The 17,867-nt window shown below is 39.9% G+C and overlaps 2 protein-coding genes across 3 annotated transcripts; both read left to right on the plus strand.

Moving 5' to 3' along the window:
• The first annotated feature begins 6,056 nt into the window (after nt 1-6,056).
• Nucleotides 6,057-10,261, plus strand: LOC115451488 (brahma-associated protein of 60 kDa). Of its 2 annotated transcripts, none has more exons than XM_030179831.2 (7): nt 6,057-6,406; nt 8,374-8,854; nt 8,937-9,019; nt 9,078-9,224; nt 9,308-9,778; nt 9,852-9,962; nt 10,046-10,261. In XM_030179831.2, exons 1-7 carry the CDS (start codon nt 6,266-6,268, stop codon nt 10,223-10,225), a joined length of 1,614 nt encoding a protein of 537 aa, XP_030035691.2. In that variant the 5' UTR covers nt 6,057-6,265; the 3' UTR covers nt 10,226-10,261. The 2 variants fall into 2 exon arrangements, with proteins under 2 accessions (XP_030035691.2, XP_037295577.1); XM_037439680.1 differs by having other exon boundaries at nt 6,063-6,406; nt 9,096-9,224.
• Nucleotides 10,262-10,489: 228 nt separating this feature from the next.
• LOC115451489 (aquaporin AQPcic) lies at nt 10,490-16,135 on the plus strand. The gene is made up of 5 exons (XM_030179832.2): nt 10,490-10,843; nt 13,443-13,639; nt 13,896-14,108; nt 14,468-14,686; nt 15,880-16,135. The coding sequence occupies exons 1-5, from the start codon at nt 10,804-10,806 to the stop codon at nt 16,069-16,071; spliced, it is 861 nt and encodes a 286-aa protein (XP_030035692.1). The 5' UTR covers nt 10,490-10,803; the 3' UTR covers nt 16,072-16,135.
• Nucleotides 16,136-17,867: the final 1,732 nt, after the last annotated feature.

A 17,867-nucleotide genomic window follows, 5' to 3' on the forward strand; every position in this document is an offset into this window, starting at 1 on the left:
TTTTCAATCATGAGAAAAGAAAAAAAAAATAGTGATATTAAACAGGCAAACACAACATGATCGGGTGGTCGTCTTTCAAAAATTACATTTCATTAAGATATGATATGATTATGTCAAATTAGAACTATAGAAATGTCATTATTAAAAAAAAAAAAAGCATGTGAGACATGTAACAAAAGACATTTTTAGGCAGTTAATTAATTACTAATGTGTGCTAACATGGTGGGTCATTGTGTGCAGGACAAACTTTCCAAACCGTCTTATCATTAAGGTAATCAGATACAGTATAGTATCCTTTACACATTAATTCACGCTTAACATAACACTTGAACTTTTGTTCGGTCAAATTGGTAATTTCGAAGGGAAGTTTATTATAGAACTTAATGCTACTAACTAAGAAAGATTTATTGGTTTTACAGAGCCTATGATTAGGGACAGCCAATTTATTTTTATTTCTGGTATTTAGACTATGCAAGTCACTGTTTTTAATAAAATTACTAAGGTTTTTTACGTACGTACATTATATTCTGAAAAATATATTCGGCCGGCAAAGTCAGTATATTCACCTCCTTAAACATTTGCCTAAGGGAATCATGAGAGCGAAGGTTGTAAATAGCTCTAATCGCTCGTTTCTGCAATATAAAAATGGTCTGCAGATCTGCAGCAGAGCCCCACAGAAGAATACAATAGGACATAATGCTGTGGAAGTATGCAAAATACACTAGCCTTGCCGTAGCCACGTCAGTTAATTGTCTAATCTTCCTAATAGCAAACACGGCAGAGCTCAGTTTACTAGAAATTTTTTGAATATGGGGGCCCCATTGCAATTTACTATCGATTGAAACCCCGAGGAAGACCGTTGAGGGAACTAATTCTAATTTATCCCCATCTAAATCAATATTTAGTTCCTTTTTTTATTCAGTAACGAAAATCTGACACATTTCGTTTTTGCGGCATTTAAAAGTAAATTATTAGAAGAGAACCAGTCAGAAATCAAACTAAGTACTTTATGTGGCTCACCGAGATTCTCATCCCTTCTATTTAACTTAAAAATTATCGAAGTGTCGTCAGCGAACAATACTACATCTGCCATATTATCAACCATGTAAGGCAGGTCATTTATGTAAACTAAGAATAGGAATGGACCCAATATGGAACCCTGGGGAACCCCAATTCTAACTGCGGACCCGGCAGAGGAGACGTTGTCGATAAATACTTTTTGATTTCGACCTGATAAATATGAAGATATTAGTTCTCTTTTTCTAAACCCTTTAGGAATTAATAGATTGCTTTATTTTTTAAAACTACATACTTTACCTCTACTAACATTATGCCAAAACTCTTCCATGAATAACAAAAATTTTCGCCAAAAATCACGGTTTCACTTTTCTGTTTTTTAATCACTTTGTAGTGTCAGTGCGAACATGGTGTGTGCGAATGTTTTTATGAATGAAAGTGTGATGTTGACACTGCAACGAATACTCCTAGAGTAGTAGTAGAGGAGAGTAAAAAAAGCGGCGATAGCCTAGTTGAGTGTGAAAAAAAGCGGCGATAGCCTAGTTGAGTGTGGAACGGATTGCCAAGACGAATGTCCGCAGGTTCAAATCCCAAGGGTACACACCTCTGACTTTTCTAAAATCATGTGTGTATTCTTTGTGAATTTATCGTTCGCTTTAACGGTGAAGGAAAACATCGTGAAGAAACCTGCACATCTGAGAAGTTCTCTATAGTAATTTCGAAGGTGTGTGAAGTCTACCAATCCGCACTAGGCCAGCGTGGTGGACTAAGGCCTAATCCCTGTCAGTAGTAGAGGAGGCCCGTGCTCAGGAGTGGGCAGCTATATAATGCAGGGCTGATATTAATATTATTAGTAATAATAGTAGAGGAATAAGGTTGTATAAAATTTATTTTGTTCTAAATTTATATTTTTTTATTTTACATCTACGGTTCAAGTAACTTATTGTAAAGCGTTATTTTCAAAAATACGATTACATGGTGCTATTTAGAAACAAAATGTAAAATTACACTGTATAAAAATGTATATAGAGATCGTCTACACAGCCCCGGATCTAAGGGGGGGCTAGCCGGGGCCTATGCCCCGGGCGGCGAATTCATAGGGCGGCAAATTCAAACTTGGCAGACGCATACTTAACTCATTATTAACGCAACTTTGACTACTGAGACATCCAGTACATTCAATAATAAAATTATTTCCCGCTGGGAGCGAAATAATGATAATGATGACAAAAGTAAAAATATAGGTGGGTGGGGGCGGTATTTTCCAAATTTTGCCCCGCCTCGAAAAAATTCAAGATCCGGGGCTGCGTCTACAGAATTCAAAATATCTTTATCACTCAATTTAACGAAACCAGTTCAATTCATTTCATATCGCTTGTTAGGGTTTGATTAAAAAAATAATTTCTATTACATAGATATGAATTCTCTGGTTTAATAATGTTTCCATATCAATTTACAGCACGAGCAGATAAACGGTTCAGTTCTCATTTTTTGACTTAGTTACGTATTGATAAAAAAACGAATATCCTAGATTTATTCTCATGGTTTAAGATAAATATTATATCCGCACCAAATTTTGTTTCGCGGTTAAGTTTCTTCCCGCTTTAAATACTCTAAGTTAAGGGTTAAAAATAACTGAAGATGTCGTTTTTATTCTAAAGGTACAAGATACCTCCGCATTAAATTTCGCCATAATCGGTTCAACGGTTTGTTTTCTTTCTCTTATTAATCTCCTTAGTCACGTGTTAATAAAAACTGAATGCCTCATATTTATTTTCAAGGTTCAAGATATCCCTAATCGCCGTACTGTTCTATACAATTTAAAATTATTTCTCCCCTCTTTTATCCCTTTAGGGGTCAATCAAAAATTATATCTTATATTTATTTTTAAGGTTCAAGATATCCCCATGCCAAATTTCATTGCTGTCGGGTCAGCGGCTTAATTTCTTCCTCTTTTTTCCTACCTTTTTGGGTTGTGTTGTGGGGGTTGATACAAAAAACAATACCACATTTCATGTGTAGAGCATAAGATGTCTTAGTGCAAAATATTGTTCCAATTCGACGAGCCGTTTCCGAGAAACCAATTCCACAGTTGAATGCGTTTAAACAAGATAGTTATTTATTTATTTTAAGGACAAACAGTAGTAATTACATTGAATCTATTAAGCCTTACAAATTACTAATAATATTTTAAATGCATTATCTTTAGTTGCCACGGCATGCATTGATATGTTGGAAAAAACAATTATTTAAATATAAAATAACGTTAATAATCTTAAAGCGATAATATAAAAGTGATTAAGGCGATACCTCAAGGTCCATTTTCATACATTTTGTTTCGGCTTTAATCTGGGTAACTAAACAAGTATTGGCAAGTAAAGAATTTAAATTCACGTCTAGTTAGTGATTAGTTCTCGCAGTTGAAAGAAAAATGTAAAAATAATTAATAATCATGGATATTTCTGCCTTTAAAATTTCGTCATATTAAATTTTAAAGGCCGAAATATCCATGATTATTAATTATTTTACGTTTTTCTTCAACTGCGAGAACTAATCACTAACTAGACGTGAATTTAAATTCTTTACTTGCCAATACTTGTTTAGTTACCCAGATTAAAGCCGAAACAAAATGTATGAAAATGGACCTTGAGCTACCACCTTAAATTATTTGAAATCGGACAACGGGATAATATATTACGATCGCTAAACAAAGATGATAAATACAACTAATTGAGTAACCGCCTCCTTGTGCAGCCCGATTTGTAACATGTTACATGTAACCAAGCAGAAGCCATTAGATATATATCGACATCAGCGACATCTAGTTTCATAGTCATAATAACATATAATTATATCAGCCCGATATATTTTATACTGTTCCACTGCTAGACACGGGTCTACTCCATTACCGAAAGGGATAAGGCTTTAGCCCGCCACGCTGGTAGACTCACGTATCATCAAAATTATCAGACAAAACTTCTAAGTTATAGTCATAATAAAATATTAATGGTGTTAAAAAACATTTTCAAAAAACCGTTAGACCGTGTAAATATTAGTTTCCATTAAAAAAAATATATAAATATTTTGAAGTCTCTGTACAAAATATTTTTTAACTGAACTATAGATATAAATATTTTATTATATGTGTATCTACCCATCGTGACCATAAAGAAAGAATATAAGATTCCCTCTTATGGTATCAGATACAATATTTATTAAAAAACCAGTTGCTATTGCTTTAGAATAACTATAAAAAAAGACATAAAATAACTTATAACCATAAATATGTGTATAATATGTATTGTATAACATGTATGTCTCGTTGTCGGTTTGCTTCAATAAATACATAACTGTCACGCTAGATGGCGTTATGGATGGGCCATAATCTGGTAGTTGTGTCTATTCTTTCACATAAGTACCTCACAATGTTTTTAATAATGCTTCCTGACCCGATAGACATCGTCTTCTTTTAACTATGAATATTCAATTCGACCTGAAGCTTTTCGTTTAGTTCCTGATCAAAACCATATTTGGTACTAAAGTAATAAGTATTTCAAAATTCACCTTCATCATTCAATTTTCTTAATTCTATAAAGCATTTGAAAACTTTATAAAAATATAATGAAATCGGTTAAGTCATTACCTAATTATGGCGTGACCTAGGGAAATAACAATAAAGTTTTACATAAATAGACTAGATTTTGCTCGTGGCTCCGCCCGCGTGGTAATGTTTATATTACATCTATGATAAAATTTTCCGCGGTTAAAGGTCCCGCTATATATTTTATCGGGAAAAAATATCCTATGTCCTTCCTAGAGCTTCAATTATCTCCAAATTACATCGCAATTAAGTATTTGGATAGTTTTTGAGTTTATTGCGTTCAGACATCAGATGAGGCGACGGACTTGGTTTTATAATATTATATATTTTATAACTTTTTAAGAGGAACAATTCCTGAACTTTAACTGTTTATTCAGCACACGGAACGGGAGCTTTCGATAGTAATAAATATTCTCCGTTTTTGTAACATTTTTATCGTCATAGCGTGATGTTACTTATGTAGCCTATACTCTATAGCCTTCCTCGATAAATGAGCTATCCATCACTAAAATAGTTTTTGAATTAGAACCAGTAAGTAGTTTCGTTATTAGCGCGTTCATACAAACAAACTCTTCGGCTTTATATATAACATCATAATAGTGTAAGTAGATAATTATAAACTTATCTGGACGAACGAAGTTTCCAGTGTGTATTCGGTAACTATTTCGAAAGTTTTTTTTTGGGTAATCAAAACCTGAAATGTACATAATTCGTTTTCTAAAACTGACTAAAGGGACTTCAATAGTATTATTTTTTATACTTAGTCTGATAGCTAGTAAAAATGTTTTGTCATTAAAATTGTTTTATTATTCTGAACCCGCCATTTCGAGCTATTAGTTAATTGTTTCATTAAAAACCAATTATGTAAGTAGTAAGTAATTTAATAAATTACGGTCTGTACCATAAATAACTTTTTTATTTATCGATATGTTTGAAATTAACGCTGACATATTACTAGCATAAAAAAGTTACATGATAAGTGTAGAGTCTGGCCCTGAGGTCTGGCCAACGAGTCGTGTCACAGAAAAATAGCGGCAAATATATTTTTTTGAATTTGCCGCCATACTTTCAGCGCCCCGATTCGTTGGCCAGACCTTAACAACCTTGTAAATTTCGAATGCATAAATTAATAAAAATTACATATTTAATATAGTTGTGTTTGATTATTAAATAATATGCATAAAGTATATCTATCGATCAATATGCTTTTAGTCAGTATTCGCTTGGAGGCAGAAGGGCCGTAGGAATAAGTTTCCCTAGCCATTGTAGCTGTCAGTGTTTGCTGACTGTGCCATGATCTATATTCAATCACACGGCAGTTACTTACTTATCTTTTTTACATGATACGTAAATAGCGTACTTTATTATTTTCATTTGGTAGGGCATTTCTGTAGATTCTCTAATTGTTTTAAATCATTGTTTATAAAGTATAGTTCAAACTAGACTATATAGTGTTGTCATTTCAAATTACCAACTGCGAACTGTCAAATTAATGTCAACTGTCAATGTCATAACGGGAAAATAAGTGGCGTCGCCGCGCATTCCTATTCAATGCGTACAATATTTTGTTGAAATTAAAATGATTGTTTGAGTAGCTAGTAACGAAAATACAGTGTTAACTTAAAGACATTTGTGAGTGAGTCGAATATGGCACAGCGGTTTCCAGCAGGCGGGCCGTCACCAGCCCCGCCGCCAGGCGCTCTACAGCCACAGCAGCGTTACCCGGGCCCTCAGCAGCCCCCGGGCTCGCCCATGCCTCCGCGCCCGTACCCTGGACCCAACTTCCCGGTAATACTAGTCATCCTAATACTATTCAACCTAAGCTTTCTCTCTTTATGTAGGTGTGATAAAACGCGTAGCTTCTAGTTACTCTTGATTCGAATTATTGCAAAATTTTCTTGTTATAGTATACTAGGATATATTTCTATTAATTCTTACCATAAATATAATGCAATAAACCTTCCCTATTTGGTTCCTTATTATAACCGGCGTAGATCACTTAACTAGAAGATACTTGCTTGGATGCTTGCCTGTGCTATAGAAAATGGTAGATCGTCAAACATTAAATAATATGTATTGATATATTATGGGCTATGCAATAATAATGCATGGACTATGTCACTGAATGGCTCTACAACACCAAAATTCCAAAGAAATATGCCTTGGGCTTTGAATCATTAAACAAATTAACAGCTGAGCATAGTGCTTATGTGCATTCCTAAACTGAAAAATATATCAGAATGATGCAACAAATACAGACAAACAGCAACAATGTTGTGCAGATCTTTATACATGGTTGATATGTAAGATGAGGCAGTAAGAGCAGTAAACTACATTAACCTCAGTACAAGACTTTTAGACAAATTAAAATCTTCGTCACAGATTTTCAATACAATGGTATAGTCAACAAAGCAATGTGTAATTGAACAAAATATATATTTTTTTACATTAACAAGAATCAGGAAACTCTATGAGACCATCTAAGGTTTGAATACTATTCGGTCAGAAATCACAACAAAATATGCATACATTTTCTAAAAAATAATATTCCCAAATTGCTTATAGCATCGCAATACCTTTTGTTCTGGGTCAAATAACCTACAAAAATTTGAATTCAAGTGAAAAGATTTTCACGTGAATTCTTATTGTATCAATAAGTAAGCAACTTTGAATCCAGGTGAAAGTTATTTATAGTATCTAACTAATCGCCTTTTACTGATCCATCTCAATAAACCACTCTATGTATTTTTAGTTACTGCCTAGGGAATCCTGGCTGCGCACATGAGGTACTGTGTGCCAACACACTACACTCACCATTCTGAAACATTGAATATTATTCAGTTTCATAATGCTCAGTAATTACCCTAACTTCAATCCCCTTATAACTAGAACTGTTATATGAATCTGTTGAATAATATATTAATATCTAACAACTTGACATGATAGCTTACCATTACTGAATGAATTTTTAGAATTGAAGCATTAGATTCAGAGATTAGCATGTTCAAACAAAAAACAAAATGTTAATCTTTATATAATAGTATGAATATCTATGTAAAGTTGTTTTATCATTTTATGATGAATGATGTAAAGGCTTGTATAAACAAGGCATTTTTACTTCTACAAACACATATTATCTTTGTGTATTAACTTGTTTTACTAAGAAATACTCTATGGCACTGCATAATAATATAGTAAAGCACTCAAATAGAGATCAATTTTAATACTTTGCTATAATATGCATACAACTTCTGTTGAAACATAACACAATGGTGACTTAATGCACACAAATTTTACAGCACAAATAAGTGACGTGCCTAAAAGGCAAAACAAAACAAATACTTTGTTCCTGAATTAAGAATATTTTACTATTTAATTAAATGCCTCGGTCATATAGTTGTACTGCTCGCATGGTCTGACACCCCGCAGAGCTTCCGGGGTTTGAATACTGAGTTTGGCAGTGATATTGGACTTTTCTGCTTAGTATCAGGCCAGAGTCTGTAATTTGTGCCTGATACTATACTACTTGCTGATAGACTCGCCCTCATCATAAGGGACAGAATGCACTTGGGAAAAAGTAGGTAACTTGCTCGCACTCTGTCTAACCCTTCGGCAATAAAGGTGTGGTGTTGATTTATTTTTATTTTGATTTACTCTATAAATGTTTAAGTGTTTTTTGAACCATGGCCGATCTAAGTATTGAGGGATATACTGTTTATGTTGACTATTTGGAACCTTTTTGTTGTATATGACAGGCTCGCAGTGGATTCACGCCGCCACCGGCGGGTGCTGGCGGTGCGGGCGGCGGTGGCGCGGGCGCGGTGCCGGGGCGCGCGGCGCCGAGTGCGTACGGCGGCGGCGCGGGCGGCCCGGGCGCGCGCCCTGCCGCGCCGCCGCCCGCACCTCACGCGCCCCACGCGCCACACGCACCGCACGCGCCGCCGCCCAAGCGCACGGCGGAAGCACGCGGCGCGACGCCTCACAAGCCGCTGTACGCGGGCGAACCGTATGCGCCGCCCGCCGGCAAGCGCAAGCGACGCCTCGCTGACAAAATCCTGCCGCAGAAAGTGCGCGACTTGGTGCCTGAGTCGCAGGCCTACATGGACCTGTTAGCATTCGAGCGCAAGCTGGACGCCACTATCATGCGCAAACGACTCGACATACAGGAGGCACTCAAGCGGCCCATGAAACAGAAGAGAAAGTTGCGCATATTTATCTCCAATACTTTTTATCCTGGTAAGCGAACGCTGATCTCGACTAGACGATATTCCATTTCGTTCGAATGTTTTAAAATTGGATTTCTATTTGTGACTCTCAGGACAAGGTGACAAAGCAGTTCCGTCGTGGGAACTTCGCGTAGAAGGCCGCTTGCTCGACGACTCCAAGAACGATCCGAACAAGGTAAGTCTTAAGAAAGCATTTACTTATATTGTAATTTGAAGCGCCATCCGTTATGTAGTCATGTGACGAGTTGCAGGTGAAGCGGAAGTTCTCGTCGTTCTTCAAGTCGCTCGTCATCGAACTGGACAAGGATCTGTATGGACCCGACACACACCTGGTGGAGTGGCATCGAACCCTCACCACGCAGGAGACAGACGGGTTTCAGGTAAATAAAGCTATTTCAACCGAACATGTACGATTAATTTATTCCGTAACTAATCGAGTGTGGTTGTGCGTGTTTGTGTATAGGTGAAGCGGCCGGGATACAAGAACGTGCAGTGCACGATTTTGCTGCTGCTGGACTACCAGCCGCTGCAGTTCAAGCTGGACCAGCGCCTGGCGCGGCTGCTGGGCGTGCACACGCAGACGCGGCCCGTCATCGTCAACGCGCTGTGGCAGTACGTGAAGACGCACCGGCTGCAGGACCCGCACGAGCGCGAGTACATCGCCTGCGACCGCTACCTCGAGCAGATCTTCGGCGCGCCGCGCGTCAAGCTGGCCGAGGTGCCCGGCCGCCTCGGCGCGCTGCTGCACGCGCCCGACCCCATCGTCATCAACCACGTCATCGCCGTCGAGCCGCCGCACGACGCCAAGCAGACCGCCTGCTACGACATCGACGTCGAGGTCGACGACACGCTCAAGACGCAGATGAACAACTTCCTGCTCAGCACCGCCAACCAGCAGGAGATCCAGGGGCTCGACGCCAAGATACACGAGACGGTCAGTACTCAGGACGTCGACACGAACCGACTGATAGCTCGCTCCGACTCAATACCGAACAAAATCATTTCAGGTCGACACCATCAATCAATTGAAAACCAATCGAGAGTTCTTCCTGAGCTTCAGCAAAGATCCGCAACAGTTCATCCAGAAGTGGCTAGTCAGTCAGTCACGCGACTTGAAGGTGAGTAATTGTTGCTGTGGAGTAAATGTGTGGTGGTTTGGTGGTGTGTCGGTGACTGAGTGCCGCGGGCTCGTGTGTTGCAGACGATGAACGGCGGCGGCGGCAACCCCGAGGAGGAGCGGCGCGGCGCGTTCTACGCGCAGGCGTGGGCGGGCGAGGGCGTGGCGCGCTACATGCACGCGCGGCTTCAGGCGCGGCGCCGCGACCTGGAGCTGGCGCTGCACCCCGCGCCGCAGCCCTTCCCGCACCTCGCGCGGCTCTGAACAAACAATTATATGTAGTAAAACGTGTCGCTTCACTTTCCGTGTTTTCTTTTCTCTTATCCTTCTCATCTGTCGAGTTTATCGCGAGTAAATATTACGCGTAAGTAATAAATTGTATCCGCACGTCGTCGCCTCCACACACGAGTGCACGTGAACGCGACCGGACGCGCCGGTGACTGCGCTAATCTAGCACAGCAAGGTGGATGAAGATACTAATTAATGTGTTTTTAAATATCGATAGCATTGTGTCGTCTAAAACCATACAAACCCGACCACAACCGACGCGAACGGTGATGTCACGCGCTCACAACCAAATGCGGAGGGTGCGAAAATTAGAATCGAACAAGATTAGAGGCGAGCGCGAATTTCCGATGCGGCCTTAGTCATTGAGTCGTTAGATTTGGTAAATATTGAAGTTTATAGTGGGTACATAAACGCGGCGCCTCAGCCCCCGAACAAACAGTGTCACTCGTAATTCATACGATAACAGTTCCGCGACGTAGATTTGCAGCATCAGTCGCGCGTGTTGCTACTGTTCTAGTGCTCTGGTGTTGCTCGCTGCTTGTGTGTCGCGCAACATGTCCAGTGGTCCGGGATCCACGCCAGACGTATCGACCAGTAAGTATGACTCGCTTGAGCCCTGAACCGTGGTCTGAACACACACGTGCCCGTGGCTGGCCGTGCAGAGCGTAGTCCATTCAGACAATGCGCAACAAGACTCGCCAAATACTTTCTCCTGAGCGGGATATTATTTGATTCCTAGTGTTACGCTAATGTCGCCGCGCCGCACTACGAAGAGTGGTCAGACCTTTAGGGGTTAGTGCGCTGTTTGGGCAAAAAATAGGCATTAGATCCAATACCATCGGTCGCTCTTAAATAAACGCTAATATTATTTTTAGGAATTTCCAAATAATATTTTGCATTTTAATTCCTAAAAAAATCTATGGGACCAATCTGGAGGTATATTCTTTCGAATAAAAAAAGAATTTCCCAAATCGTTTCATAAACGAGCGAGATGGTAACAAACATAAAAAAAAAACATTCACGTCTCATTGATAACCTCCTCCTTTTTTTCAACTCGGTTAAAAAAATGACATAGTTAAACATTGTATACTTACTTTTTACTTGCTTTAAATATAATAAGAATTAATTTGAAACATAACTACCTTGGCTAGAGTTTGGGTGATTGATAAGAATTGCGAAACTTCATAATCTAATTACATGCGCCTTCAAAATAAGCGCTTCTACGTAGACATCCAATAAGGGAACAAGACCAAATAATAAACAAGGTATATTTTTAAGACGAGTCAGTAAGAGCAGCTACCTTTGTCGCTGTAGCTACAAGAAAACTTTCTTGCAAAAGCGTGCATAATTTTTTTAGAAAATATTAAAATTTGCATCCATAGATTTTGAAATATCTGTACACTCAGCGAGAAAATGGGTACTTTACGCAAAAATTTAACTATGTATCCTATTACAAGGAACAATTCGATTAATCTACAAAAATAGTAGAAACCTATCCCGGAATATAGACAAAGAACAATAATAATAATTCTTTATTTGGAATAACAATACTGTTTATAAATTTAATATTCGTTCGTATTATGTATGTATAGTGTATACATATGATATAAATGTCATTTACTGTGCCAACGGGTAGTCGCTTGGAATTCATGTTAAATTTCTACGACACCCTCAACCGCGCATGTTATACAAGTACACAAATTTTTAATCTCATATTATTTAGTAATGGCATAGAGTACAAATTATGATGTCCTTTTTACCGTAATATAGCAGTTCATGCACAATGCTGTTCGTCGGCAGATATAGACAAAGCAGTTTACTGAATCCACACTAAATGGATTTGTTTTTGACGACAGAGGTGACCCTCTATCTAGGGAGCGCACGATTAAATATACTTATACAAAGGTAATTAATTATACGCGAATCTAAGACGATAACAGCCAGGTGTTATTGTGAGAATAAATAGTTTTATCTTGATCATTTGTTTAATCAAATAAGCTACATTTCTTTATACTCACACTACCTACATACCTCTATTGCCTTATTTATCTAATAGCATCGCCCTTAGTTATTTACACGCGCCAGGCAATATGATCACTGAAATTAATGATAAATGGAATAGGTGGATCTAGAGTATCGATTGATGAGAGATGATTATCCATCACCAGTCAACACAATTATAGCTATTCTAAGTTAACTGATCCCGAAACGCAACACCTTACGTTGGCCACTGAAGCCAAATTAAGTTGCAGGTATGACATCCAATGTATTCTAGGGTTGTAGTCTGTCTAGACTAGACTAGTCTCTGGGTGGGACAATCTTATTTTTCGATTTAACCAAGTAATACCCACAACCAACTCTTTGTAAATTTATAACATTGAATTGACAAGTTTAGTGTTATTGTGATATTTTAAAAACTAGATACATTATTGTTTTATATTCCGGCAGAAATTGCAACAGTAATGCAAGCAGTTTGAAACACAGGCCTAACGGGCTGCAAACCCGACACTTTATTCAGTAGCTAGGTTCTAGTAGCCCGGGCCAACACAAACTTTGCCGTCCTATACATCGAGCGAGAGCAAAAAACTGTCACATTAACATATAATCTGGCCCCACCCCCCATCCCCTTTTCCAAAAAAATCAAAAACTATGCTACGCCACTGACCCTTCGAATCGTCAGTGGATATCGCGGAGAGTACAGACAATATGCAGTCTAGTCGGATTGCTATGGGTACGGCGGACACCTATACATGTACCTATTATGTATATAATTAAAAAAACAAATAACATACCTGTGTAATTAGTACTTTTGTAATTTTAACTGATTACAGATCACAAGAGAAAAAATTGTAAGACGTAAGTAGATTGTTTGTTTACATTTTAAGTCGTGGTTGAATGAATCAAATAGCGATTATCATAATGATAATTTTGTTTTTTTTTTTTTAATTTTATTAGGTATATTTTGTTGAAAATTTAGTGTATTCTCATCGGAAAGGACGATAAGTAAGCCTCCCATATATAATATAAAAATAATTATTGGAAGATACTTACTTAAATACATACAGTAAATAATAAGTATGTAGGGACAAGACTTTATACATAAAAAATAATAACAAATGCAAGTAAGTACTTGTCTGAACTACAACATGATAATGCGGCGAGGAGGTGACTGTGGTTGGTTGTGACGTTGCAGTGCGGTGTTGCGGCTGCGGCGCGGAGAATATCTCGGGCGGGGAGGCGCGGGGGGAGACGCTGCGCGTGTGCGGCGCGGAGGCGGCGGGCGCGGCGCTGCTCGTGCTGCTGTCGTGCCTGCCCGCCTGCCTCGCGCCCGCCGCCGGCTCCACGCACAGCGCGCTAGCCGCGGGCTTCGTCGTCGCCATGCTCGTACAGGTAACGTGCGCCTCACCCGTCCTTTAAAAGCTTTACTATGCCGCTATCCGCAATCAACATTTATGTGTTATTCATTATGGATGTGCTGCCAACGTTTAAAAAAATATAGCGATTATTTATGCCGTTAGTCGTTGATAAAACTAACATCCAGGTTTGTTTGGGTTTAATACTTAATTATTGTCACCATCGTGGCTCACGTAATAATCGAACGATGTAAGTAAGTACCATCACTATGGAGAATGATTTCCTGTTTCAGTGCTTCGACCACATCTCGGGCGCGCAAATGAACCCGACGGTGACGCTGGCGTCTATGGTGTGGGGCCGCGTGAGCGGCGCGCGCGGACTCGCCATGATGGCGGCGCAGCTCGCGGGCGCCACGCTCGGCGGCGCCGCGCTGCACCTGCTGCAGCCCGCCGACACGCCCGCGCTCTGCGTCACCGCGCCCGCGCCACATCTCTCCGTCTACAAGGTTCGATGGCACACTGTGTGTGTGTGTATGTGTGTGTACTAAAACAATATCATTACAGTCTGATTCTGTAATAATCAGTACGTACTCCTAGAGAAAAAACGGCAGCATAAAACTAACTCTATAATAATTAAATAACTTTAGTTAATAAACAAAATTTAAAGAATAAAGTTTTCCCTTCGTATTCCGAACACGGTGTTTGGTACTGTCTATGACTACAACTGTTAGTTAACTTACAAAAAATCTGTTTGAAAAATGAAACTGTTAAGGCAATCTTACTGCTTCACGGTCAGCACACACCTGAATCGCTACGAGTGAGCCGCTCGGGTGCGTGTTGCGCGAGTGTAGTGTGCATGTCGCAGGCGGTGGCGCTGGAGGCGGTGCTGGGCGGGTGTCTGGCGCTCGCCAACTGCGCGTCGTGGGACGAGCGCAACCTGCACCTGCGCGACTCGTGGCCGCTGCGCGTGGGCGTGTCGGTGGCCGCCATGTCGCTGGTGGCGGGCGACCTCACCGGCGCCAGCATGAATCCTGTGCGCAGCTTTGCGCCTGCGCTCTGGAGCGGCGTCTGGCAACACCACTGGGTCAGTACTACATACTGCTCACCGCTTACATGCTGAGCGCCACATTGCCATTGTTAGGTCAAAGTCAGCATACGAGTCTATTCACCACGCATAGTAGGTAAGTATTACTGATCGAACATGGAGTGCATCGCATCCCTTTTTGTGGCTTTCATTCATCTATATAATATGTATTATTAAAATAAAACTGTAACAATTAAATATACGTCGCCAAACGTGTGGTTTGGTGGAAATCACACACTAAAGCGATCGCGATTAACTAGCTAATATCTGTAGGCATATGTATTTAATTCGAAACAAAGCAGTGTTAAAAATATGAATAAGAACAAGTGGCTATTACTTAATTTACAAAGTCATATCTCGCGTTTACTTGATAATTGCAACCATGAATCATGCAAGAATTTTTATTTTTATAGTAAATACCTGTGGTAGGTATTACACAATTCGATATTATGTTACTTTGCCATTATTTACACGAACGTAAGAACTTGAGTCATTCGAGGAAATTTAAAAAGCAAACTGCATAAATATGTATATAGTTACTTTTTCCGTGCTTACTCTACAATTATCATGATTTAAACTTAATAATAACCCTTTACATACATCATTTTGTGTTGATGGTAAATAGGTACTTACCTAACTAAGGTTAACACGTCGAAGACCGTGCATCGAACAAGACCATATAATAAGTACTTCGACGAATTTTAATGTACACTATTAAATTTTTTTAACCTCATACCCTATTTATTTTATTAAATCATTCAACGATTTAAGGCGGTATATTTGTCACCACCTTTACCTATAAATCGTGTGGTTATTGTTGTTGTTGGTTTCTGAACGCTCGGTGTCGAAATTATTGAATCATTTCTGCTCCACATGCTTTACAAATATTTTAGCGTGTAAATTTTTTCATAAATTATTAACTATTTTAACATTCTAATCTTAAAATTGTAATAGGTTGTGCTCTATTTTTGGTTATCCTGGTGTTTGTTAACTTTATATTGGGATTGCAACACTACCATGTCAAAGACCTCGGTTCGAGTACAAGCGTGTTAACACGTAATTTTCAATCCATGTGGGTGTAACCACTAGGAGATAAGATCTAGTAGGAATAATAGAATGCACTTTGATCGGGTTTGGGAAACTTTGAACCACACTGTGTGAAGAGAATTATGATGATGCTTATGTGTGTGCAGGTGTACTGGGCCGGCCCGCTGAGCGGCTCGGCGCTGAGCACGGCGCTGTACGTGGCGGTGTGGCGGCCGCGGCCCACGCACGCGCCGCACGCGTCCCACGCGCCTCGCCCGCCCCGCGCGGCACACGTGCGCCGCTCAATGGATTCGCTGGACGCGCGCGCCATCGTCGTCAAGACGCAGCGCGACGGGTGAGCCCGCGCGCCCGACTTTCGTTCTCCTTTATAATTAATATTATAATCTTACTTAATCTAATCATCGAGCATGTTTCATTTCCGTACAACTCTTTACCTGATGCATGTGCGTAGCGACAGAGCGACGTGGCCCGGTTCTACGATGCGACTGGAAGTTTGTCCGACATTAAAGTGCGCATATTATAATATTCACTGCACGCTGTAAATACTGTTGTGAGTTCACCAGCGCTCACACAACAAAGCCTCACCGACTCAAGATGCGATTTGTTGCTGCACACAACTGCACATTGAGACTTATGAGAGCTCGCAAACATTTTCCGGCCTTCAAACACCCCCCCCCCCCCCCCCCCTCCGATCCATCCTCCGATTCATTTATTGTCTTTTTGTTTTGTTCCGCGGAGAAAGTGTCTTATTACTCTCACCTAGCCTTCGTGGGGGAAATGCGACTGAGCGGTTATGTTGAGGTCGCCGTGCCTAATGCGACCCGGAGTTAAGCCGCCCAAATTTAATGTTGACCTTCGGGCGACCGCCGAACTAATTCCCTAACCCTATATACAACGCCTGGCACACCAACTAAAACTTGGCGGTGGCTCTCTCCGACGCATTAGGGACAACTGCAGACTTCCTCCGACGGTAAGGTCGTAAAGGGTCGTCCGCAGTTGCCCCTACTCTCCTAATTGAAGGCCTCGGAAGCCTCCGCCCACCGAAGGACACTCGGCATTAACGGCAGCATGTGGCCTACCTCCCACACTGTCATACATCCCGAGGGTGTACACAATGTGCTAAAACGCACAACGTGCATTATTCACCTTTTACGACAAGCAGGGAATACGGTGGTAGAATTCTCCAAACGCCTCCGATCCAAAGGGCGCCAAACCGCCACTACCTAGAGATCAGTGATCACTACTTTCCGTAATTTAAAAGAAACCAATAAATACTAATAATCTAACAGAAAAAAAATAACATAACAATATAAAAAAATATAAAGTAATATAACTATTCTAATTTGTCAAGGAAATGACTCAGTTCTTTCCTTCTAAAGTTATGCAGTGATGTACAAAATATTATATCGAGACCAGGGCGCTTAGCATTAAGAACATTATATTCATTGCACATTCTAATTATTGACGAATTAAGTCCAATGTTGGGACGAACACGTGGTATATGAAAAGTTTTCGTAATGGGTTGCCTTGGCAATTTATGTGGGACCGTTAGGTGAATTTGATTAAGGATATCACTGTTGGTAATCATAATATTAAGCAATTCGTAAAGAAATATTACATCACTATTTTTACGTCGATCAACTAATGAGTTCATTTTGAAAAATGCCAAACGTGATTTATATCTGCTGCAATGACTTAAGCTGGACCAACCAAATGCTAAATGTCTTGTAAAAGCTCGTTGAATGTTTTCAACTCGTTGAGAATGTCTACCATAGACCGGATACCAAATTGAACTACCATATTCTAAATGACTGCACACATTGCATTGAGTATAAGGATCTATGTTCTTACATGTTTGAAGTCACCTGTGCAGACTTTCTAACAATTGAATGAACATGTGCTAAAAATCGAAGTTCCTTATCAATTATCACGTGGAGGTCTTTTATTTCATTGACTGCTTAACCATAGCCTTTATCATGTAATTTGAATGTATGGAACTTTTCTTCTGTGTAAATTTTATGTGAAACCATCTAGATGAGTTAGGTTCCATCGAATTGTTAGTGCACCAATTCTGGATTCGATGTAAATCCTCTAATTGTATAAATGATTGCGTTCCAACGTTGAACAACTCCTT

This window comes from Manduca sexta, chromosome 17, assembly GCF_014839805.1.
Source record: "Manduca sexta isolate Smith_Timp_Sample1 chromosome 17, JHU_Msex_v1.0, whole genome shotgun sequence".
In the NCBI taxonomy this organism is placed as follows: Eukaryota; Metazoa; Arthropoda; class Insecta; order Lepidoptera; family Sphingidae; genus Manduca; species Manduca sexta.